Genomic DNA, 23,839 nt, shown 5'->3' with positions numbered 1-23,839 from the left:
GCTCAGAATTCTCACTCTGTGCCCCATCCCCAGGACAAACAAATCTTTAAAAAAAAAAAAAAAAAGAGGGCAGTCCAGGTGGCTCAGTGGATTAGTGCCGCCTTCAGCCCAGGGCATGATCCTGGAGACCCAGGATCGAATCCCATGTCAGACTCCCTGCGTGGAGCCTGCTTCTCCCTCTGCCTGTGTCTCTGCCTCTCTCTGTGTCTCTCATGAATAAACAAAATCTTAAAAAAAAAAAAAAAAAGATATAATTCACATGCCAGAAAGTTCACCTTGTTAAAGTACACGATCCAGTGATTGTTAGCATGTTCAGAGAATTGTCCTGTTATCACTAGCACCTAGTTTGGGGACATCTTCACACCAAAAGAAGTAAGTCCACACCTGTTAGGAGGCCCCACCTGACCCTCCCGGCCCCTGGCAACCACCGCCTACTTCCCTTCCCTTCAGACTTGCCCCTTCTGGACATTTCACATGAATGGCCTTTTGGGACTGGCTCCTTTCACTTGTCGAGCTCTCAGGGCTCATCCATGTCGCAGCGCATATCACTACATCACTGCCTTTTATTACCAAATAATGTGTCTTTGCAAGGACATACCGTGTGTCTGTCCATTCATCTGTTGGTAACCATGTGGACTGTTTCCATTTGGGGGTGATTTTGAATAGCTGCAGCTGCTTTCAACAACGATCCCTGTGGGCTGAGGCTGCAGCATGTGGAGCTGGTGAGAGAGGCCTTCCCTCACGGGGTGCCATCTGCGAGTAGCTTGCAAAGAAGGCCGCGGAGAACAGGTCTCCAAAAGGCAGAGAAGGGAGGGAGGCACAGGGCAGCCAGTCTGTTTGGGGGTCATTGTCTCTGGAGGGCCGGTGCCCAAGCAGATAGGAGGAAGCACAGAGCAGCCCCACCTCCAGACTTACCTCCAGAAGTGATAGAAAAGTAGAGGGACGTTCAGCCCCAGGGTGAGCCACTCCTGAGCACACAGGAACATGATGCAGAAGAGGCTGTGGATGCAGTATTCTGGTAGCACCAGCTGCAGGGAGGCAGAGACACAGGCCTGCATTACACGGGGTACGGTCACTCCTGCCCCCAGGCTGCCAACACACTGGCGACCCAGAGGCCTTCCTGCAGTGGCACCGAATCAGATGTAGCCCATCTCTGCTACATCCTCCTCCCTGTGGCCCCACAGCCACACTTCATGCCCACGTGCAGCAAACACAGGCTCTCAGGCACCCTACTTACCAGAATGGGCTATTGCTTCTAGGGGTCATCCTTGCCTGGCCGTGGAAAGCGAGAAGAGAAACACCCGCGATCCTGTAAGTGCCCTGCTCCTGGCTTTCCAGGCCTACGTACCCTCCTCTACAACCTGGCAAACCTAAAGCAAATACGTGTTTTTGTTTCAAATGTGGGCGGGCCAGGAAAAACAGAATTTCTCCTGATGGTAGGTGGACCAGGGGAGCCCAAAGATAATGGCAGTGACAATGGAGAACAGAGAGGCCAGCCTGGACCAGGAGATGCTGGGGGAGCTGGCAGGAAGACCAGGCTCCCCAGCCCCAATGCAGCCACGCCAGGGATAAGTGTTAAAAAGAGTATTTATTTATTTATTTATTTATTTGTAAAAAGAGTTTAAAGTCATTACAAACTCCCCAGGATATTTACGTCGTAACAGAAATCAAAGTTGTGACTGTAAAGAAGAAATGTGGTTCCCCAGGCCAGTAAAGAAACCCAGAGATGGAGAGGGAGTGCACCATCTTCCCCGTCACGTAGGAGCCAGTGCGAGGCCCATTGTTGAGCCGGCATGAATGCCTCTGAGCTCCGAGAAAAATCTTTCCAGCCAGTTTCGTGGGCTGATCTCAAATGCTGCTTCCTAAGGGAAGCCCCGCTCAGACCATCCCTCACCCCTGCAGCTCCTGCAGCCCTCTCAGGCCCGCTTCATGCTCCCTGACCTCACCTGGCGGACCTCCTGGACCTTCCCCTCCCCCAACGAGTCAGTGTCTCCTCCCACCCCCAGCACACACGCCCGCGCTGTCTCCTAGACTGAGCAAGTATGGGATGCGGTGAGGCGGCCAGGGTGTGGGTCTGCGGCAGGGGCTGCTGGCCTTACGGATGCAGCCTGGCTCACCAGCCAGGGCGTCTGTGGACAGAAAACAGACCGCCTCAAACTGTCCCATCTTTGGGCTCCTTCATCCCTCCCTGTGTTCACGGGGCTTAACTGCCCCAGACGACCCTGTAAGAGATGCGCTTCATGACCAAGCAGCATCTTCCTTACCCAGGAGTCTGCTCAGGGATGAACGTGTGGACCCATGCCTTGGAATCGAGGAGCTCTGGAGTCCCACCAATGGGGCCAGCTTTCCAGACACAGCAGCCCAGGTCACAGCCAGCCTGCAGGCCTCGGCCACCGGGGAAGAGTGGGCATCCCCACAGCCCCTCCTCACAGGACCGCCCACCAAGTGTCCCGGCTGCAGCCCTGCTCACCTCCCCTGCGGAGTCCATGCTGGATTTCAGGCCCAGGGCCTCTCCCATCTTCAGGGCTTGATTTACAGTGGAAGCTTCAACCTTCCAAGCAGGGAGGTTGGTCACTGTCACCACACAGAGGGAAACTGCCAACCGTGCTCTTCTGGGGCCTTCTCCCAGTGGCCTCATACTGTCTCTGGACAGCACCCCTACCAATGGGAGAGGCTCCTCCCATTTCTCCCCCACCTCGCTAGAGTGTGGGGTCCCTTCCCGCTTGCTTCCAGCCACAATGGTGTGGACATGAGGACCTGCCCCTCACCCCGGGGCTGGTGACAGGCTGCCAGGTGTCCACACTGGCTGCACAGTGCCCACCTCTGGGGAATCACACTGGGTGAGTCACACACAGCAGCACGCCAGCAGCCAGGCCCTGGCACCGGCCAGCCAATGCCACCCACTCTGAGGCCCTTCTCTCCCCGACACTGCGAGGGCATTAGGGTGGGGAGTAGCCCATCCACCCAAAACTCCAGGTGAGAAGAGGGCCCAGGTGATGGAGGAGCATGTGAGTGTGAACAGGCCAGTGGCCTTTAAGCTGCTGAGATTCAGGGGTTGCCTCTCACCATAGTATGATTTGACCCATCTAGTCAGACACAGGACAAGGTACCTGTGGGAACAGTGGGGCCAGGCTCATCCCTCTATCCCCCAGCATTGCCCCTCATGAGCATGGCCAGCACAGCGGGGCCGATGACCATGGGGCCATCATGCTCATCCCCACGTGGCAGCTGGACTGGATGCTCCACTCTGAGCTCACCTGCTACATACAGATCACCTTGACCCTTGACCCCAGTGAGCACACCCTTGACCTTGAGCCACATCCCCACACTGGAGTGGGTTGGGTTTTCCTAAGAAAAGCTGCTGAATGACACCAACCTCATTCTCCCCCCAGTGAACAGAGGAGCTGCCTCCATGCAGGTGTGGTCCATGCAAGGAGGAAGCCCCACTTGCCTGATTTGCAGAGCCAGAAACACTGACTATGCCACCCCATGCAGGTCTGGTGGGACTGCGAGGGGCTGCACTCACTCCACCCAGAGCAGAGGACGGGGACACCTCACCACTCAGGGAGGCCAGAGGCCCACAAACAGGGAGAGGCGCCCTAGGGACCCAGCAGAGGGTGGGTCCAGCACAAGACACCTGGAAGGGCCACCACCTCACCATGTACTGGCATGGAGCCCGGGGCAAATGTGACTTTACTCCCTCTGTGAGGGCCTCACTCTGGGAGCACGAGCAGAGCTTGCACTTGTCCAGGAAGACCTCACTGATTTCACCCACTCCCCAACCTCTACCATCACTCGTGACTCCCTGCCCAGGCTCCCAGGCTCGCCATCTCATCCAGGCAGAGCCTGGATCTCACCCAGATATTTCCCAACCTCCGGCCTCTGCAAAGCCACCCTCACGGACGACCCGTGGCTGCCCACAGCCACCGGCTCTGACTCCTCCGTGTCACCTGTTCCCTCTCCTATCTGCCATTTTTCTTTCACTGCCACTTGTGGTTGTTCTTCCTCTTTTATTTCTACTGCCCCTACTGCCCTGGGCCTCCGCACCCCCTCCCAGGGCCAGGGCAAGAACATTCTGGCAGGTTTCCTTCCTTATACACATGCACTGCGTCCAGCAGAGCACTCACCCCTCGGCTCAGCTCCTGAATCCACAAACATGTTCTCCCGGCGATTGTACTTGATTTGTCTTCAAAGTGATTTAACTGCATTTGCATGTCTTCCCATCCACTGGCGTGTATGTTGTGTTCTTTCCTGGCTTTAGCCCACAAACAATCTGCTGCTGGCTGGTAGTCCTACGTGTTACGGGAGTGGGATGCAATGAGGCTGCACCTTTGTCTTACTTCACCCCTGACAGGCAGAGGGGCTGCAGGATGCCAAGGCACTCTCTTGGTGCACAGAGAGAGGGATGTGAAAGAGCAGAAGGATGGGACCTCCAGGATGGCGGGGAGGAGGGGATGATGGTGCAGAACGAGCCCCACGGCCGCGTACCTGCTCCTGCCTCTCACCATACATCCCAGGTGGACGGGCCAGCTGAGTCGCTGGAGAAAGTGTGCTGGGACCACACACATACTGAGAGCCACTGGGAAGCCACACAGGGAAGCCACCAGGGCTGTGTTCAGCTTGCAGGGAGTGGCAGCTGTGAGACCCAGTCTCCGTGGACTCAGACAACAAGCTTTCCACTACAAGCACATTGGGCTCAAAATATTCGCCTCCACCTCCAAGTGTTATATGAGTTCTGATAGTTACGTGACGGTCACTGTGTGGTCCTAAGAAATGCAGCTAACCCTGTGGGGTCTTAGTTCCCTTATCTGTAAATGCCAGCCCCCATGGCCTAGGAACACAGCCTGTCCTATGGAGGAGGCTGCTCTGGGAGGCGAAGCCGCGTCAAAGGCAGAGGTGCACTGTCATGACCCTTATTGTCACTATCATGTACCAGCTAATCCACACTCAGGTGGGTCACTTGTCGCTCTTACCCAGGACCGATTTTGGCTTCCTAATTCTCCACCTAGTCTCCCCTGAACCACACACACACTGAAACAAAGCCCCCAGCTTCCCCAAGTGGGGAGAGAAACCAAACCTGCCTCTCCAACCATGAAAACCCAGGCTCTGCCTGTTTTTAAGGACGTCTAGGTCTCTGTGTCTATCTGCCCCAGGGCCCATGGGTGTGAAAAAAAAGGATAACACCCTTTCATTTGATTCCCCAAACAGGAGCCCTCCTGGATGAGCAGGGAAGAGGCAATCTTTTCATAACCACCCAGGTGGAGATACCGGCTCTGCTGTCCCCAGGTGAGTAATTGCACAGCTGATTCACCTCAGGGGAGGCACGATGGGACGGAGGGAAAGAAACGTCGCATGCCTGGGAACCTGGGATTCTGCTGCACTGGAAGATTAGGAGAAAAGCATCCCAAGTGCTGGCAGGAAACCTTCTTCTGAGTCCCTTTGCTCGAAGGAGGGCACTTTCTCTGCAGTCACTCTGGGTAAACCACTCCTGGAAGGCAGCGGGTTAGAGCCCATGCCAGGTGGGAGCAAGGAGCAGGGAACAGTTTGGGCTCCCTGGCCAGCCTCCCTAAAGGCCTCTGATCCCCTCGTGCTGTGGACTGGCGCCCTGGCCTCCCATGGCATGATTAGCCGGGACACCCCAACAGCTAGGCTTGGGGTTAGGCTGACCTGAGTGACCATTTAATGGTGCCAGCCAGTTCAAGTGTTTGACTTCCTGAAATTTGCATCGATGTTCAAAAAATATCCTAAGAGGTGAGCGGATGACCCTGGCACATAAGTACCTAGCACAGAATCGCCTAGAGTAGACGTGAAGAGCCACCATGAGCTAATGTGATGTGTGCTGATGCATGTCCCCAGGAACCATGGGCCTCAGGGCAGCCCGGGTGGCTCAGCGGTTTAGTGCCTACTTCAGCCCAGGGTGTCATCCTGGAGACCCGGGATCGAGTCCCACGTCGGGCTCCCTGCATGGAGCCTGCTTCTCCCTCTGCCTGTGTCTCTGCCTCTCTCTCTCTCTCTCTCTGTCTCTCATGAATAAATAAAACCTTTTAAAAAAAAAAAAAAGGAACCATGGCCTGGCTCTGCGCCCCGCACAGCCAGCAGCATCCTTGTTGGCATCATTGTCAGGGTCTAGGTCAGACCTGCTTGGTTGATCCCAGGGACTGGGCCCAGCCTCGAGGGGAGCCAGTCCCCGATCATTTTCCCTGTGGGCCTTTTCTGTACACCAAAACCCACAGAGAATTGGACAAAGACAGCAAGAGGTGTTCCCTACCTGGGTCCCAGCATGCAAGGACAGAAGAATCAAATTGGTCCACCCTCTCCTCCACCCACCCTCCCTGAGCATATTTCATCCAAATCAGGGGAGTTTCTGGGGCTCTCTTGCCCACATGGACTCACTTCTCTGCAACAGTGGCCCAGGGAGAGAAGATAGGGGTGAACCCACATCCCCACTGCCCACTGCTCTTGGCTACCCAGCCTGAGAATGGTCCAGTTCACAGCTCAGCCCCACCCTCAAGGTGAGACAAAGCTGTGTCACCTGCCACACATGTTAGACACTCACACCGTCACCTGGGATTGCTCTGGCTCTCCCATACCCTGCCACAGGCCCCAGAGCTACAGGATCCTTCCTGCCCTGATGGCTGGCCATTGGCTAGGGTACCCCTGGCCCTCCTGCCCCTTCTCATGAGCCCTGACCACTGGCCACACCACATGCTGGGGAAATCCTGCACCTTGATCCATGAGGAGGTGTGCCTGCCCAAACCCACAGGGAAGAAGGTTCCTTCTGTCCAAATTCAAGGGTCTAGGCAGTTCCTGCAGGAGAGGGAAACTAGGAGCAGATGGAACAGAATGGGCTTGCCAACCACTCAGCTCCCTGGACCTCCCACCCTGCCCATTTCCTCAAGCATCACCCTCATAGCTGTGCTCCCCAAACTTCCTGGTACCTCCAAATCAGCTGGGGCTGTTGCTAAAACACAGATGGCTGGGGCCCACCCCCAGAGTTTCAGATTTTGTAGGTCTAGGTGGGCCCTTCCGTGCTGGGAACTTGTCCCTCACACGGTGCTCCCTGGACCGGCAGCACCAGCATCACCCAGGAGCTTGTGAGAAAGGCAGAATTGGGGTTCTGCTCCAGACCCGCGGAACCAGAACTGATACTCTAACAGAATCCCCAAGGGCTTAGAGCACATTCAAGTTGATGGCACTCAGCACCGATTCCCGAAGTAGGACCCACCAGCCGCCTGCACCACAATCGCCTGGGGTGCGCACGTTAAAATGCAGATTGCTAGGTTCTTAGCAGTCTACTCCGGGCCAGGAATCTGCCCAGGTGATTTTGTTAAACAGTTGTGCTAAGAGTCACAGGCCAGGGATGTGAAGAGGACACGAGGCACAGACTTCCCTTCCAAAGACCTCACCCCCAACCCCCCTCTATCTGCGGGGCTGTGACATCCTGCCCTCGTGGACTGTCCTGGGCAGGCAGCCTGCAGAGGGGAGAGCAGTGTCCCCAGCCGCCGCCACGCAGGAGAACACCCTGGGGAGAAACCTCCAAGGGTTGGCCTGGCATCTTCCTAGGACAGGTGGCCGCGGGGGGGTGGGGTGCTGTCCTACAACCTCCTTCACCACCCGAACCCCCAGCCTCTAGCCCCGCTAATTGCCTGTGCTCCCCCTCCCCACCCTCTATGGCTCCTTTCTCGTGTCCTTGGCTTTCCAGATTTGGGAGGCACCTCGTTCCTTTTGGGTTCCTCCAACCTGCCTCTTGTCACTGTTTTTAGACACACTTGCATTTCAAAAGCCTCTCTGCCACTTCCTCACACACTGCTAGCTGGGACCCAAGAGCCCCGTGAAGGGGGTAAGAGTGGAAGTCCTCTCTCAACACCACCTTTTCAAAGGGATGGAATCCTCTTACAAGTGCATGCGGAGTCTGGAGATCTGAAGTCACCCTCGGCTATCCACTCCTGTACTCCTGGTCTTTAAGCCAGGGATGGTGAGGGGAGGAACTGTGGGCAGGATACAGGGAGTGATTACGCAGAGCTCAGACTATCTGAGAGACGAGATGCCAACAGGAGGGAATGTTCTAGAGGCAGAAGGGCAGAGGGGCAAGGATTTCACCAGCACACCTGCTGGTGCTGAAGAGCCCACATTCACACTCAGCAGATATGTACTGTGAGCACTCACCGGGCATGAAGGCTGGTAGACCACAGTGTGTATTGTGTGCACGGTGTGCATGTATGCACAGTGTGCATGGAGTCTGCAGCACAACCAAACGGGAGCCTGAGCACAGAGGGGCAGTGTGCGAGCAGCTCAGGGCAGGAAGTGGGGAGACAAATGCTCGCTCTGCACGTGCTCCTTGGAGGTGGGAGGACTCTGCTCTGGGGAAGGCAGAGGGCATCCCCAAGGGCATTGGTGTCAGCCTTCACTGTGCTGTAAGATCATCACATGCTCCCGTGTCCCAGAATGACATGACTTATAAATCTCCCAAGGAAGTGACACAGAGACCAGAAACCCTTCATACCAGTTTCTTATAGCCTTGAGGCTGTGGGGCATGGTGGTGGGCATCTCTCTTGGCAGGGCAGGCCACATGACTTCCTCTCCTGGTGCCCACAGCCCCAAACAGAAAATCAGGCGCATGGTGGGCGAGTCGGTCTCGAGGTTGGACTCCATCCTTGAGGTCCCAGAGGATGTAGGCTCCAAGACTGGGCCTGCAGTCCCTGCCCTCCCTGCTCACCCCTGCTGCTTTCCCCGCCCTGCCCTGCCAGCCCAGCATGAAGGGATGGAGCCCTCTGCACAGAGGCTTCTGTTGCCAAACCTTTGATGGAACAAGATGCGCTGCTTCAGGTTGTACCACAGACAGTGTCTTAATTGAGTGAGCCTGGTAGCGGTGCAGGGCCTGAGAGGCGGCATCGGCTCCCCCAGGAGAGCCTCTCCAGAATAAAAACAGACAATCATCCTACTTAACAGCGCGAAAGTGCATTAATTACCTATTCCCTCCAGCTGCTTGGAGACTTTTTGCTCAGAACAGGCAAAGCAGGGTAAATTGAACAAGCGGACAAGTGTGTGGGTGGGGGGGGGAGGAGGAGAGTTGTCGGGTCCCGTTTGCGGAGCGCCCATGGCAGGGACACAGGGAGGTGGGCCAGCGACCCGACCCAGAGCCCTCGGGCAGAGGCAACACTGGCCCACATGGTCCCTGCACAGTGTGGGTCCAGTCACACAGGTCCACTCGTACGTGGCGTGTCCACGGTGGAGGTACCCTCTCCAGCCTCCAGATTTCACACAGGGCTGGTGCCCCTCCACCCCCATGTCATGCAAGGGTCACCTGAGTACACGTGTGTTTCTCCAAATCTGGTAAAGTTGGTGGTGGCTGGTGTATGCCACAGTTTACCAGGAATTCAATTCACCAATTCACATTTAGAGAAGAGGCAAAATCATAAGGTCACGTTTGCTTCCAGGAGGCTCGGGGGCACTGTCCCAGCGTGAACAGTACCAGATTGAGGGAGGAGAGCAAGCCGATGGCCAAGCCCAGAGCCTTGGGCTGTCAAATGACAATGGGCTCAGTTTCATCTATAAAATGGGACCAATACAGGTGCCTACTTCGCAGGACTATCATGAGGGGTGAGTTAGTGCAGGTGAAGGCCTGAACGTTGCTTGTGGCACAAGCGACACCAGCAGATAACTGCCATGGTGAGAAGAGGCTCTGATGTGCACACTCCTGCTGGCCCTGCGGTTCTTGTCAGCTCAAGCTCCCTGTATGCCTTGTAAAAAGCAGTAATTAAGCTCTATTGAAAATTAAGCCAACGTGTCTTCCCTTTCCTCTCCAGTCCATTTCCAGTGCTTGCAGATTTTTTTAAAAAGATTTTATTTATTCATGAGAGACACAGAGAGGCAGAGACATAGGCAGAGGGAGAAGCAGGCTCCATGCAGGGAACCCGATGCGGGACTCTATCCCAGGATCCTGGGGTCATGCTCTGGGCCAAAGGCAGACGCTCAACCACTGAGCCACCCAGGCGTGCCCAGTGCTTGCAGATTTTTAAAATCCTCTCCCTCTGCTCACTTCTGTCCCCAAAATGCCACATATCCTGGGGTGTCTGATTGCTGCCCGCATCACTGTTAACTACTCCGAAGCACTGCGTGCTTCCCAGGAATGACTGCCACATCCCCTGGAGTCCTGCCCATGTGCGCATTGGAGGGAGGGGAGTCTCCCCACACAGCTCTACCAGCACAGCGCCTGGCAAATTCACCATTTATTCACTCAACAAATGCGTGCCAAGGACAGTGACAGGCACTGGAGGTGCCGCTGCTCCTGCATCCCTGCATCCTTAGGCTGGCAGGAGGGACCCTGGCTGAACAACAGAAAGCGCACAACACTTAGCAGGTAAGCAAGCCTGAACGACGGGCAGTGGGGAAACTGAGGCAGGCACACAACCCAGCAGGCAGCCATGGGCAAGGGCCCAGCCGCAGAAACAGGACACACCGTGGCCAGAGCCAGCCTCTGCCACCCGTCAGAGGACCTACAGCGGCCTCCTGACCAGCTGTCTTCCCAGACCCCCTTGGCCCCTCCCCCCTCAGTCCCTCCCCCTCTGCCTGACTCCCCCTTGGCCCGGCTCCTCCCTCGGCCCAGACCTCGGCTCCCAGACCACTTTCACCAGGACCCACAGAGATCTTTCTGAAATATAAATTAGGTCATGTTACTTCTCTGCTCCACCCTGCATGCCTCCCCGTTGCTTCTAGAACAAGACCCGACTCCTTACAATGACCTCTAAGGTCCTACAGGACCCAGCCTCCATGCCCTCCTGACCCCTCGCCCTATACCCCGTTGCCCACTCACACAAGCCATACTCAACCCATTGCAGATCCTCAAACCCAGCCTGCCTGTCGCTACCTCAGGGCCTTAGCATGTGCCATGGCCCCTGACCAGAGAGTCCCTCCCCAGACCTCTTCATGGCAGGCTCCTCCTCATCTGTGAATCCACCCACGGTCACCTCCTCAAAGATCCCGCCTGCTCCACCTGGTGTGGTTCTGTTCGATTTACTTTAAATGCTTCACTGTACCCAAATCTCAAAGTCCTTGTGTTTTGTGCATCTCCCCCAACTCCATCAACCCCGTTCCTGGAGCGATCTCATCCCCAGCCTCAGCTGCAGTGGAGACGGACGGCCTCCGTGACTCCCCAGCAGACCCAGGACGTGCGTCCACGGTGCTTACTCATCCCCTCAACACTCGCTGTGCCAGGGTCCATGTGCCGGCAGGGGACGGGGTCAGCATGAAGCTTGCACCCCGGTGTGGAAAACACGTGCTGGGAAAGATGGAACGTGACACAAGGAACTGCAAAACCTGTGGCCGGAGGTCTGGGGCCCGGGGCCTGGGGGCGGCTGCCCAGAGTCATCTTCTGGCCTCGCTCCCTCTCTGGAGGGTCCATGGTGGCTAGGACAGGGTGCGCAGGAGGGACAGAGCCGCGCTGGCGGGCTCGACACTGAAGGCAGCAGTGGGCTCGTGAGAGCCAGAGGGGGAGCACCAGACGAGCAGGTGTTCTGGGGGGACCGCAGGCTCGGCGGGGCCAGCATCAGAGGTGCCCACGGGACAGCGGGGTGCGGGGTCGGTCCTCACAGTGGGGACCCGGAGGCTGAGGAAACACGGCAGATGGAACCCAGATCGCCTGGCGGGAGGTGCTGAGCACAGAAGGCGGAGAACCAAGTCCAGCCGGGCCCCTACGTGCAGGGACTGGGACGAGGAGAGAAGGAAGAGCCTGGGAGCCCAAGGTGGCAGAGGCTGAAAGTCAGAGACAGGACGGCCGAACCCTGCGGTTAGGGGAGAAAATGCCCGCCGGCTTGGGGCGCAGGGCAGAGCCAGGGAGGTCGGGGGCGAGAGGCACAGGGCGATGCGCCGGCCCACCGGTTCCTTCCCCACGCCGGCCGACTCGGGGCTCGGGATCGGCAGAAACACTGAGCGCCGGCCATCGGCTTGCAGGCATGCAGTGGTGCTAGGGACACCGGGTCTCGTTGGCCGTGCTGTCAGGTGTCCCGGAGTCGCCACCAGTAATCACTAGTCCACACGTGTCATGGATGCCCTCGCTGCAGCTCATCCCTGCCCTGTGGCCGCCCCCACCCACCCACCTGCCTGCACCAGGGCTCCTGCCCTCCCGCCACTGTGGGGGCCCACCTGGCCTGGGGGTGCAGCCCCTTCCCGCCACCTCACAGCTGTCACCATCCTGTGAAGCAAGGGCGCTCAGTGTGCATAGGCTCGTTGCGGATCGCGGGAACCGGGTCAGCTCACTCCTCCTCCTGCTCCCAAATCTTCCACGTTGTCCTCGGGGCCACAGGAGGAGTTTGTCACAACCAGGCAACTCAGTGACTTTCAGGAGCGGGGGTCAGAAGGACGCGCTCTTGTGACGCTGTTCTGATGGAGAACTCCGGGAGAGCTCCACGGGGCTACGGTGCCATCCCGTCTAACCCCCAAGCTGGTGTCTGGACACAGCTGTGACTTCGTGGAGCCCAGGCCTCGTGGAGGCTGCTCGGATATGACAGGACATGAAGGTCACACGTTGCACGAAGGAGGTGTGAGCACAGGCAGGTGTCATTGCAGGGAGCAAACAGCTCCCGCTCTGCCCCTCTCCTTCCAGAAAGCCCAGCTCCACGCATTTATGTTGCCCGCACCCCAACCTACTCCTCGGTGACTCCGCGGGGCTGCAGCCCTGACCTCTGATCCCAGCAGCTTTGCGGCCCCCAGACCTGCACACAGCACGAGCAGCCAGCGGTGCAGGCAAGCGAGGCACGGCGGGAGCAGGGATGCCAACACCGCCGCCAGAATCGTCTCGGACCAGGCCGCAATCGGCAGACGCTCACGCAACTCCCCGCGGTGCTGCTCTGTTTGGCTTTTTGGTAAAACTGCTGACACATCCTGAAAGCCCGCTGGGCAGTGATTTGGTTCCAAACCCTCCGCCACAGAGGAGGCTGTGTGTCCTGCTGGTTAACACAGCGCTGGAGACAACACTCCAGGGTCAAAATATTCCTCATAGCTTGAACGATTTCCAGTTTTGAGAAAATGCTTATCTTTGTAAGGATTTCCAATGTGTACCTTATTGTTTGGTTGTTTTGCTTCTGGCTGGTGATCAACTGGGTACTTTTAAAATAGAAGTTTTTAGTTCCCCCAGAATCTGATCCCCGAGTTGCTCTGGCAACCACCTGGAAAACTCTGGAAAGCTCTATCCTGGTTCCAAATTTCTTAGATTCTTCCAGTTGTGCTTGGCTGTGCCCCGACTGAGGTTAATGCTGACAAATCTTAACCCAGTAACTAAGCCCCATAAGGCTCCTCGAGGAAGTGCTGCACCCTAGCACGCCGCGGTCAGGACGTCTCCCCACCATACTGGTGTCAACCCTGCGCCTTCAGAGAAGTGGCATCTGAAAACCAGAGACACATCCAGGGTCGTGGGATTGAGCCTCAGTTGGGCTCTGCTCAGTGGGGAGTCTCTCCCCCCGTGAGACTCCCTCCCTCCCGTTCTCTCTCTCTCTCTCTCAAATAAATAAATAATCATTTAAAAAAAACAACTCTAAAGTCGGCTGCAGTGGGAATGAAAAGTAAGAGATGAAGGAACATTATTTAACATTTTTAGACATGGCTTTATTTCAGAATGGATTGTAGGTGGCTCACCAACGTGTTAATTAATCATGACATGTTTGTCTCTGTACGGCTATATTTAGCAATACCTAGGATCATGCGTAATTCACTCGTGTTTTTAAACACTTTTTTCTGGGTTTGTTTTATTTCCTGCTTTGGAGAAAATGCAGGAATGTTATGAGCACTCGTTGGCTGAGTGCCTCCTGTGCACCAGGACTGTACAGGTGCCTCAGGGCACTTGGGTGGGAGGAGACACAGACTGGGCTTCACTCTGCAGGCCAACTGCAAGGAATCCAGGAGGGCGGAAAAGGCAGAGAATATTTCTTGTTTAGTGGATTAGAGGAAGCTTCATGGAAGAAACATCTGAGTTGGAACCAAAAGATAATATTTTAGCCAACAGAGAACATTCTAGGTGATAAAATCATGTAAGAAAAGGCACAAAGAAAGGAAATCATAGGGGTGCCTGGGGGCCTCAGTCCATTCGGGATCTATCTTCAGCTCAGGTCATGGTCTCAGGGTCCTGAGATCGAGTCCCGCACTGGGCACCCTGCTCAACAGGGAGTCTGTTTCTCTCTCTGCCTCTGCCCCAACCCCTATTCATGCTCGCTCTCTCAAATAACTAATTTTTTTTAAAGGAAAGGAAATCCCAGGGCAGTCTCACACATCTCTATTCACAGCATTTGGCACAATCCCTGGCACATAGTAGGTACTCAATAAATGCTGGTGAACAGATAAGTGCTTGAAAGGAAGTAGGCTTCCATAAGGTGAGGAAGAAACTATAGACAGCCCTAGAAGCACTGCTAAGTATCAGTGATTTGTGCTCCAACACCGGGGCCCAGAGAAGGTTTTGGGATAAGGTGGTCTTACCTGATCAAGGTTTGCTTAGATCACTCCGATGACATGCACGGTGAAACTGGGAGGAGGACTGGAAAACAGACCAAAGGCCCGGGGGAGGAAACCCAGCTAGTAAGCTACCGCAACAGTCCAGGCACAAGAAGAGAGTCTGAGCCCTTAAGAAAGGGACTTGGGGGAGGAGGGTTGTAATTCATGAAGCACGTGGGCAACAGAACCCACAGACGAGGACAGGTGAGCTATCCAACCTGAGTGACATGGAAGACAGTGTCTCCATCAACCAACACGGTCAACTGGAAGAGTAGGTTGTAAGGCATCGTGTTTATGGCAGGCTGAAGGAACCCTTCAACATCCCTCTCGGGATTCCTGCTTTAACTGGTAACACAGGACTTCCCACTAGCTGCTTCCACATGTTGAGGAAACATCAGGGAGGAAGCCTGTGGCCTAGCTTCTCTTGCTCCAGGCTCTGCCTGTCCCTACACGGCACACATTCTCTTCCCACTCCTGTAAGCATGTGGCAGGTGCATGAGGTCAGGGCCTAAAGCCCACCTCGGTGCCAGCATGAGCCCAGAGCCCACCCCTCTGCGGCACTTTCTCTGTGTGTGTGTCTGTCTCTGTGTCTCTCTCTGTCTCATACTTGAAGGTACTGGAGTCCCACCATGACTGTCCCTGCAGCTGGCCAGCTGTAACACTGTATTTTAACCCTCATCTAGACTCTTGTGTCTGTTCTCAACTGGCTCACACCCACAGAGGTGAAGCACTAGTTCTTCAGCACGTCTGACCCCAATACTGAGTTTGAGGTACAAGATGTAGAACCAGGTACAGGTGCTCTGCAGATGATCAGTGCTAGCCTGGAACTCCAGAGAGAGCGAGCTAGGAGAAGGCATAGTTTGGGGGCTGTTCCAACATGAATGATGACAGAAGTCCCAGTCCAGGGGTAGGTGAGCCCCAGGGAGGTGGACTCGTGCTCAGATGTGCACAGCACACAGGGATGCAGGAGGGGACGGTGCAGGGGGTCTGAGGAACACACCTCCCAGCAGAAGGGTCACCTGCCGCCCAACCCCAGCTGATGGCTATCTTGAAGGAAAGAGTTCTAGTATTGCCAGATTTTGTACATCTTTTCCCAAAAGCAAGCTGAAAATCCATTCTTGTGTGAATTTTTTCAGATGCTTAAAATATTAAATGGGTCTAGTAAAACAAATTTGCAGTAAATATATGACTACAGGTTGCTGACTGCAACTCTTAATACAGAACAGGAAAAAGACAAGGTCAAGGGCAGGACCCAAATGGACACCAGTCTTCAAGGTGGAGAAGGGGATTAAGGCAGAGAGAGGAGCATGTGCACAGGACAGAGGGAAACTGAAGTGCTCTCCTGCCGGGCACCAGAAAGGAAAGATGACCAGCAGTGAAGTGCTTCAGAAAGCCAAAGGGGCTGAGAGTGAATACATCAGGCTTTTGGATTTGGTCTTTGAGACGTCACTGGTGACCTTCAAGATACCAGTTTCCATGGAATGAAAGGAGCACCTGCCACGTCGCAGGAGATTCTCAGATGAGTAGGGGTGAGCGGGGCTCTTTCCAGAATCTGGTGACATATAAAAGAACACCACATGTGTTGGTAACAAAGGGTTACCAAGGTCAGTGACACTTTGTAGGACAAGGAAGACAATGTTTCTGAAGACAGGGAAGGCAGAGTTGTAGCGACAAGAGTCAGAAGGTACACAGGAAAGGGGGAACTGGTCCAGACACATTCCAGAATGAGCTGGAAGGAGACAGAATTGGAAGGAGCCCATGAAGGGGCAGCCAGCCAGTGGGGCAGGGAGGGGCCCTGACCTGAGATAGGACCAGAGACAGGAGGGCACCAGGCAGAGCAGGATAGAGGTAGGGAGCCCAGCACCAGGGCCCCGCTTACTCACGAGCACTCGGGGCCACTTCTGGGAGAACAGAGGACACTGGGGACACTAGGAGCACGCAACGGGGCCAGCATCCTGTGTGCATGTGAACATTCACACGGCAAGCAGGACTCTGGGTCCCCGATGCAGGCCTCTCAGCCCCGCTGTGGCTCCTCACACACCGTGGGGACCCTGAACAACCACCCCACTCAGGGATTCTTTGGAACCGTCACTGTCCTGAGACAGTACAAAGACTGTTCTAGACTGAAAGAGACTGCAGGAAATGCGACAACCAAATGGGAGATGTGGTATTTAACTGGATCCTGGAATTTTTTTGCAAAAAACAAGCTATAAAGCAGGGAGCAGGGGAAATGTCCCTGCATTATAATGAGACGTCGTCATCAGTGTCCTGGACACGACCATGTACTGTGTTGTGATGGCGAATGCCTTTGGGGTGAAAGACCATAACACGTGCAATCAAATGGTCCTGGTGCGTGCACGAGTGTGGGCTCTTCGCAGTGGGGGACAGAGGAACAGACGGAGCAACATGGGTCTTGGTGAAGGAAGACTGTGTAGGCATTTGTTGTCATCCTGCTTGGTCAATATTACCTTATATTTGACCTTCCCCCCACTCCCAACAAAAACGTGAAGCTCCCATGCAAATCTCAGCACTGCACTAGAAACCCAGAGGTTGGGTCCAGAGCCTTGGCATTTCTTGAAACCCCCAGGGGGTGGGGGGCTCTAAAATGCAGGCAGCAGCCAAGACCCCTGTCCTGTTTCTTGTTGGAGCTGACCTCTGAAACCCTACCCTTCCTGGCCAGCAGAAGAGGTTCAGGACTAATGACTGGATGCCTATGCACCCCACGCAGCCCCATGCTGGTGGGGAGGGCAGGGCCAAGGAGGGGCGGCCACCAGCCCAGCAAAGCCCCCGCGGCCAGGCCACCAACGTGGCTGAAATGCATTAGTAAACCTGAACAATGAAGCCTGTTTACCAAAAGGCTAAACATTAGAATCACCCCAGGGAAGTTTTAAAACTCCGGACAGCCAGGATTTATTCTGAACCAATTAAGTCAGAATCTCTGGGGATCAGACAACAGTTCCTAAAATTCCCCCAGGAGATTCCAATGTGCAGCCAAGGTTAAAAACCAGTGTCCTGAAGAGCACTTTGCGACTGTTAGCGCTCACAGTTAATAATTACGTGGGCCAGGCCGGGACCACAGCCAGCTCCCCACCTCCTGCCGTCGTCCTGGGGGTGGGGGGTGGGGTAGGAGTCTCACTGGCCAGGCTGGCTCCTTGAGCTAAGGATAGAGTTTCTGACACAATTTGTTTCTTGAAAGACATAAGCTCATCTTTTTTCACGAAGCATAAACATTCCTGGTATTTTTATGCAGGTGAACTATGTTGTGGTTCTGCAGGACCCCGCCAGCCCTCCTGCCAGCCGTGAGCAGGGTCCACACGCAGCACCCAGCAGTGTGAGGCAGGACAAAGTGAGCGTCTGCACACCTCCTCCACCGCACCGCGCATGGGTGCACTTACACGTGTGCACACACTCGTAGAACACCCGAGTCCCTGCTGGCCTGCAGGCTTCCCACACCAGCCACTGATGTGTTCTAACTGTTCTCACTCAAGGCGCACGCGGGACGGCAGCAAACAGCAGGGTACCATCGTGCCATGGAAGGGACCAAAGCTCCAGGGCAGCGGACTCTCCATGTGGCCTCTACACCTCAGCGTGGGGGTGCGTCTCCCCTGGGACCATGTGCATCACAGTAGCTCACAGGGTGAAGACACGGGGTGGGTGCCACGTGGAGGAACTTGTGGTCTGCGTGTTGCGTGACATAAACAACATGACCCCTGCGCAGGAGGACATCACTGGAACTTGCATGTGTCTCTGGTCATGAACTAGGGGTGTGTGGACACCCTCTTCTCTCCCGGAAAGAGCACTCCCAACCACCCTGGGTGAGAAGGTCCTCTCAAGAGCAGTGCCTGTCCTACAGGGTCCTAGAGGCTCTGAAAGCCATCAGGGGACTTTGTGCAATGGCCAAAGTCAGCTCTGACCAGCCATGTGCTCTGCGGGACTGGGATAGTCCTGCAGGGAGTAAGGGGCGGCTGGCCGAAGGAGACCACCCGGAGCCTCCAGCAGAGTCCCCACTGCCCATCCACGGGAGACCCAGGAAGGGGGGTAGGGGCTAGTGTCTGCAGGGTTTCCCAGGAGCTCTCCACCCTGGAGACCATCACAGTCACCAGGGGGCTTTTGAAAACACCATTGTCCGTGTCCCCTGGACTAGTTAAGGGAGACTTCGTGTGAGGCCCCTGTATCCAGATTTTAAAAGCTCCTGGGGAAATGTGAATGTGCTGCCAGGACTGGGAAATTGATCAACAAACAGTGTCCTGCTGGGGCTGCGGACAGTAGGTCAGCCCGTGGGCTCCCCGGGAACTGCTGGTGACGGTGACGCACCCTCTCGTGCCAGTGCGGGCAGCCCACATTGCTCACACGTTGCTTCAACCTGTTGGTAATTCCATTTAAAGTACAAGTTCACACACTCTTCAACCTGAAGTTTTTTGTTTTTTTTTTAAGATTTTAATTATTTATTTATTTATTTATGATAGTCACACACACAGAGAGAGAGAGAGAGGCAGAGACACTGGCAGAGGGAGAAGCAGGCTCCATGCAGGGAGCCCGACGTGGGACTTGATCCCAGGTCTCCAGGATCGCACCCTGGGCCGAAGGTGGTGCTAAACTGCTGAGCCACCCAGGGATCCCCCAACCCAACAATTTTAAAAGGGGTAGAAACTCACGAAGGAGCTCACGGCGGGGCTATGGTTGAGGCCAAATGAACAAAACTAAAAACAGAGTGTCCATGGACAAGGGTATGATGGACAGATGGCATGTAGTACGGCATATAATGGCTGTTTGTGCAAACTCGTTTCCATTTTTAAGAGGGTTAGATCTGTAGTGGTGACCTAGAGAATGGTCCATCACATCCAGTGTGTGGGGAAGAACAAGGCACAAAAAAAACAATTTTCCCATTATTGGGAAAAACAACAAAGAAGACAACTCTGAGAGAGAGTGTGTGTATGGGTGTGTATGCACACACACTTGTGATTGAAAGAGCACGGACACGTGAGTGCAGGGACGCAGGCCCCAGCTGCTGCCGTCAGGTCAGAGGGTTAGGGATGGAGGAGGGTTGGCAGTTTGTTCATACTTCCTTCATATTAACTTAGCACCATTTCCTAGTGAAAATGAGGACATGCTACATTTACAATCAAAACAAACAAAGAAAAACCAAAGAGCGCGCTCTGGGAAAGGACCACCAAAACTGGGACCCGCTTGGGTTCCTGGCTGGCTGCCCTCATGATCCTTTCAGTGAGGGGGGACCATGGGGACACCTGCATCACATTAATGCCACATCAGAGGGGACGTTAAGTGAGATGGTCCAGTTGAGCACTTCACACGACAGCTGGCATGTTCTCGGCCGCACATGGTAATAGCATGTGTCGTGGTCCCAGAGGAAACTTTCCTTCTGCCTCTAGGGACCAGGCTTTGACGCCTAAGCAGGTGTGGCCCTCCAGCACAGAGAAAGGACCCAAGCCCCTCTTCCGGCCCCATGTGCACAGCGAGCACCACGCGTGGGCCGTGCTCCTTATTCCACCAGCCCCAGAATGGGCCATGCTGTTCTGCTACCAAGTTACTATTTCGGGACAGGGAAGTGCCAGGGATCTCCTGGGAGAGCATGTTCTATAAATTAAATAGAATAAGTAGGGACACCTGGATGGCTCAGCTGTTGGGCGCCTGCCCCTGGCTCAGGGTGTGATCCTTGGTCTCAGGATCGAGTCCCGCATCGGGCTCCCTGTATGAAGCCTGCTTCTTCCTCTGCCTGTGTCTCTGCCTTTCTCTCTCTGTGTCTGTCATGAATAAAAAATCTTAAAAGAAAAAAAAAAAAAGAATAAGTACATGACTTCAGCAAGCAGCACTTCTGTGAGAGCGCACACCACAGACACGGCATGGTGCTGACCCGGGCCAGCCGGGGAGACAGGAGCCGGAGCTGGTTAGCGTGACGCATGACTGGGACTCAGCTGCGGGCGCTCGGTAGGGCAGCTGGCTCTGCACGCTGCTCCGGGCGGCAGCTCCCGTCCCTACCGTGTGGACTGCCTCCCCTTGAGAATGATGGGGCAATCTTCACAGGCTTTGCTCAGATAAACATGCAACAAATCCCACAGAAAGGAGCAACATCTTGCCCTTGCTATCACGGACTACTCCCGTGGATGACAGGACACCGCCAGTGAAGCCTGAACCCAGGCCCTCACTACTCACTCCGTTACTCACCAAGGGAAGGCCATCCTTCCTCCTCAGCACGTGGATGTCATTTCCATTAAAGCTCTTCTCTGGCACATGGATCCCATCCCCATAGAACTCGTATGTTGGAGTCCCAACCCCCAGCACCTCAGAATGTAACTGTATTTGGAGAGAGGGTGTTTAAGGCAGTACTTAAGGTAAATAGGGTCACGAGTCTTTGTAAGAGGACACAAACGTACAGAGGGACGACACCTGGGAAGGCAGCCGTCTGTAAGCCAAGGCGTGACCTCAGAAGGAACCAACCCACCTACAATAATCTTGGACTCCCAGCCTCCAGAACCATGAGGAGATGAACTTCTGGTGTTTAAGCCACCCTGATGTGCCAGGCCCAGTAAACCCACGCAGGCAGAGGGCACCATGCCTTCCTTCAGGCTAACCCACCCACAACAGTCTCTTGAAATTGGGATGATGCCTTTGGTCCAAGGCTCTTAGTCTGCATGTGACTTGTAGGCCAAGAACCAGCTGAGATGGCAGTCATCAGACCAGAGGAGGGTGGGGCCCGCAGGTGCAGGGATAAATGCCGGGGTGTCCCAGGGTGGCATCTGGGTGCCTCTGAGAACCACAAAGGTGTGGGAAACATAAGGACTTCTGGAAGGCAGGACTCTGGGAGTCAGAGCCCAGGGATGCCCCAATGGCCACCCCAGGGACAGGGATGAGGGAGGAACCCCGAGGCCGCCAGCAAAGCTCTCCCGACTACACGCTGCTTGCAGGGTGAGGGCCGAGCAAGGAGTCAAGCACCCAGACCTGCCCACACCCACCGCAAGGTCTCCCGGGGGAAACCAGGTGTGACAGAGTGTCGCACCTCTGACTTTCCTCTTCCCCCCATACTGTCTTCTTCTTAAGTCCTGACTGTCTGTGCTTGAGATACTTTATCAATAACAACAAACAACCCAACGTCCACATAGCAGTTGGCATCACCACTATCGAGAAAGCATCTGATAGCATGGTGGCACATGTGGAAGTCTAACTCGCCCAGGGAGGCTGACATGGCCCTCAAAAGAGACAGACAGTCCATCCTGCTGATATAATCTGAACAGGTCCCCAAGGGCAGGAGCCCAGCCAAGTGGCTCCTTTATTTGCCTCCCCCCAGGACACCAGGGGACGCCTTGAGAGCTGACAGCAGTGATGTCACCACAGAAAGGCCACAATAGCAGAGCTGTTGTCGCCACGTGCTCCCCGCCCACCTCCCTGTGCTATAATCCGTGACCATTGTGCTCCAGAATTTCATCATCGCTCAGACCGGTTGGCAGATACAGAAAGGGGACGGGATGGTTCTTCTGTCCCCTTAGAATAATGGCACTTTGCATTTGTATAGCACATTGAACCCATTCAGTGCATTTCCCCAACTACTGCCTAGTCTTATCCGAATGAAACAAAACTCCATGTGTTTTGTAATTGTCTGTGCCATGGAGACAGCTTAGGGATCAGAGCCAGTGAAACTCTGTGCTGGAGGAGGACCAATACCCCAAATTGCGTAAAGAATAACAAATCCCACATAAGTGGCAAATGGAGCCAGCGTGATGGTGCAGCAGCACAGCTAGCCATGGGGAGGAGATACATCTGGGCACGGAATCAGTCCAGCGCCAGCCAGGAGCCCCACAGGTGCTCACCTGTGCTGGCAGCTCCTGGGGGTCTCTCTGTCAATACAGCTGGTGTCGGGAATTAACTTTAGGGAGAGGAAGAGATGAGGCAGTGCTCTAAGGAACAAGAGCCCATGAGAATTTGGTGATACTGGCACATTTTGTGGCCTAGAAACATGACCCAGAAATGTTTCTTGCTTTTTCAGCAGTTGGGCAAAGGGCAAGGATGAATATTTGGAAGGATGAGCATGGGGGTGGGTGGGGTGTGGGCGCTGGGAACAGAAGGTTTTGGTCCTCATCACACTGTGGGAAAGGAAGCTTCTGGAAGCAAAGCCACACCAGGAAAAACACGCTGTCTGCAGATTCCGTGCAGGGTCCTCCCACCACGTTGACCCCCTCCTCGGAAGTAGGGAGTTAGGCACAGACTTGTTGGGTCGGGCACCTGCCGGCAATTACTGCTTTTACTCTGGCACCATTTAGAGAATCACGGCCTCTAAATCACAGCCTCGGGGCTGTGAAAATGGAAACACTTCCCGCCTGCTTTGCCAGAGCCAGGCTTAGCCTCCAACTCTTCAACCCGCAGCCCCGGGGGGCTCTCCAAATGCCGATGCCCAGGCCGCATCCCACACCAACAAGATGGAATATCTGGGGGTGGGGACCAGGAGCAGCACTTTGCGAGCTCCCCAGGTGATGCCGATGTGCAGCCAGGCTGAGCGGGTGCTGGAACCCCATCTGCCACGGCACTCACCCACCGGGCAGCGATGCTCTCATCACACCTGCCACCGGTCTCTCCCTGCTCACATCACTTGCCTTAATCCCACCCTCGGCTGGGAGAATTTTGCCATAAGTTATTATGTGGCCGCCAGGCTCCCATTCCCTAATCCATTTAGCTAATTAACATAAAGCTGACACCATGCTAGGCAATGTGATGGGTATACAAATTACGAGGGCATGATTCCTTCAAAAATACAAATGTGTAAGATATGCATACAAGTAACTTTAAAGTATCATGTGGCTGGGGCTTTGAGAGACTCTGAGGCAGGAATTCAGGAAAAAAGCAAGATCCCTTTTAGTTGCACTGAGCAGGTCTCCACCGCTTGCTCACACACACACACATACACACACACACATACACACACACACACATCCCTGGCGGCACATGATAGCTGCGTACCCAGGAGGTGCTAAGTGAATGACAGCCAAATGAATGAATCAGTGTTCTTTGGAACCTACCAAGCCAACGTCCAGGATGCCTTGGTTCCCCTGTCCAGCCATGATGCCCAGGTTTCTCTGGGTTAGCACCAAACACCACCCCAGCCTCTGATGCCCAGTCCCTCCCCACCCGACCCTCCTCTCCACCTGGAAGGGCATGCAGGGCACAGCAGTGGCCGTGTGCCCTGTGCTGGCAGCTCCTGGAGGCCAAGATCTGCCCCATCCCCACCCCCCCCCCAGTGTTCACTGCCTCTTCTCTCTGGAACAAAACCCCTGATCTTTGGCTGAGTACACAGCTCCCCCCACCCCATAATAAGACTAGCTGTGTCCATTTGCCTAAGATCTGGCCAGTGAGT

The 23,839-nt window shown here is 55.0% G+C and overlaps 1 protein-coding gene and 1 long non-coding RNA gene across 2 annotated transcripts in view; one reads left to right on the top strand and one right to left on the bottom strand.

Moving 5' to 3' along the window:
* Window positions 1–23,839, bottom strand: part of CNIH3 (cornichon family AMPA receptor auxiliary protein 3) — a 98,860-nt gene that overhangs the window by 14,810 nt on the left and 60,211 nt on the right. Inside the window, exon 4 of the mRNA XM_072830138.1 lies at window positions 916–1,028. Within this exon, the coding sequence (XP_072686239.1) occupies window positions 916–1,028 (113 nt within the window). The remainder of the gene's footprint in view (window positions 1–915; window positions 1,029–23,839) is intronic.
* On the top strand, window positions 605–6,018 carry LOC140635450 (uncharacterized). Its single transcript, XR_012032767.1, has 3 exons — window positions 605–722; window positions 1,260–1,311; window positions 5,209–6,018. It is a non-coding gene; the product is annotated as an uncharacterized lncRNA (long non-coding RNA).

The sequence above is a fragment of the Canis lupus genome, chromosome 6 (genome assembly GCF_048164855.1).
Source record: "Canis lupus baileyi chromosome 6, mCanLup2.hap1, whole genome shotgun sequence".
NCBI lineage: Eukaryota > Metazoa > Chordata > Mammalia > Carnivora > Canidae > Canis > Canis lupus.
This window is presented reverse-complemented; position numbering and strand designations above follow the sequence as displayed.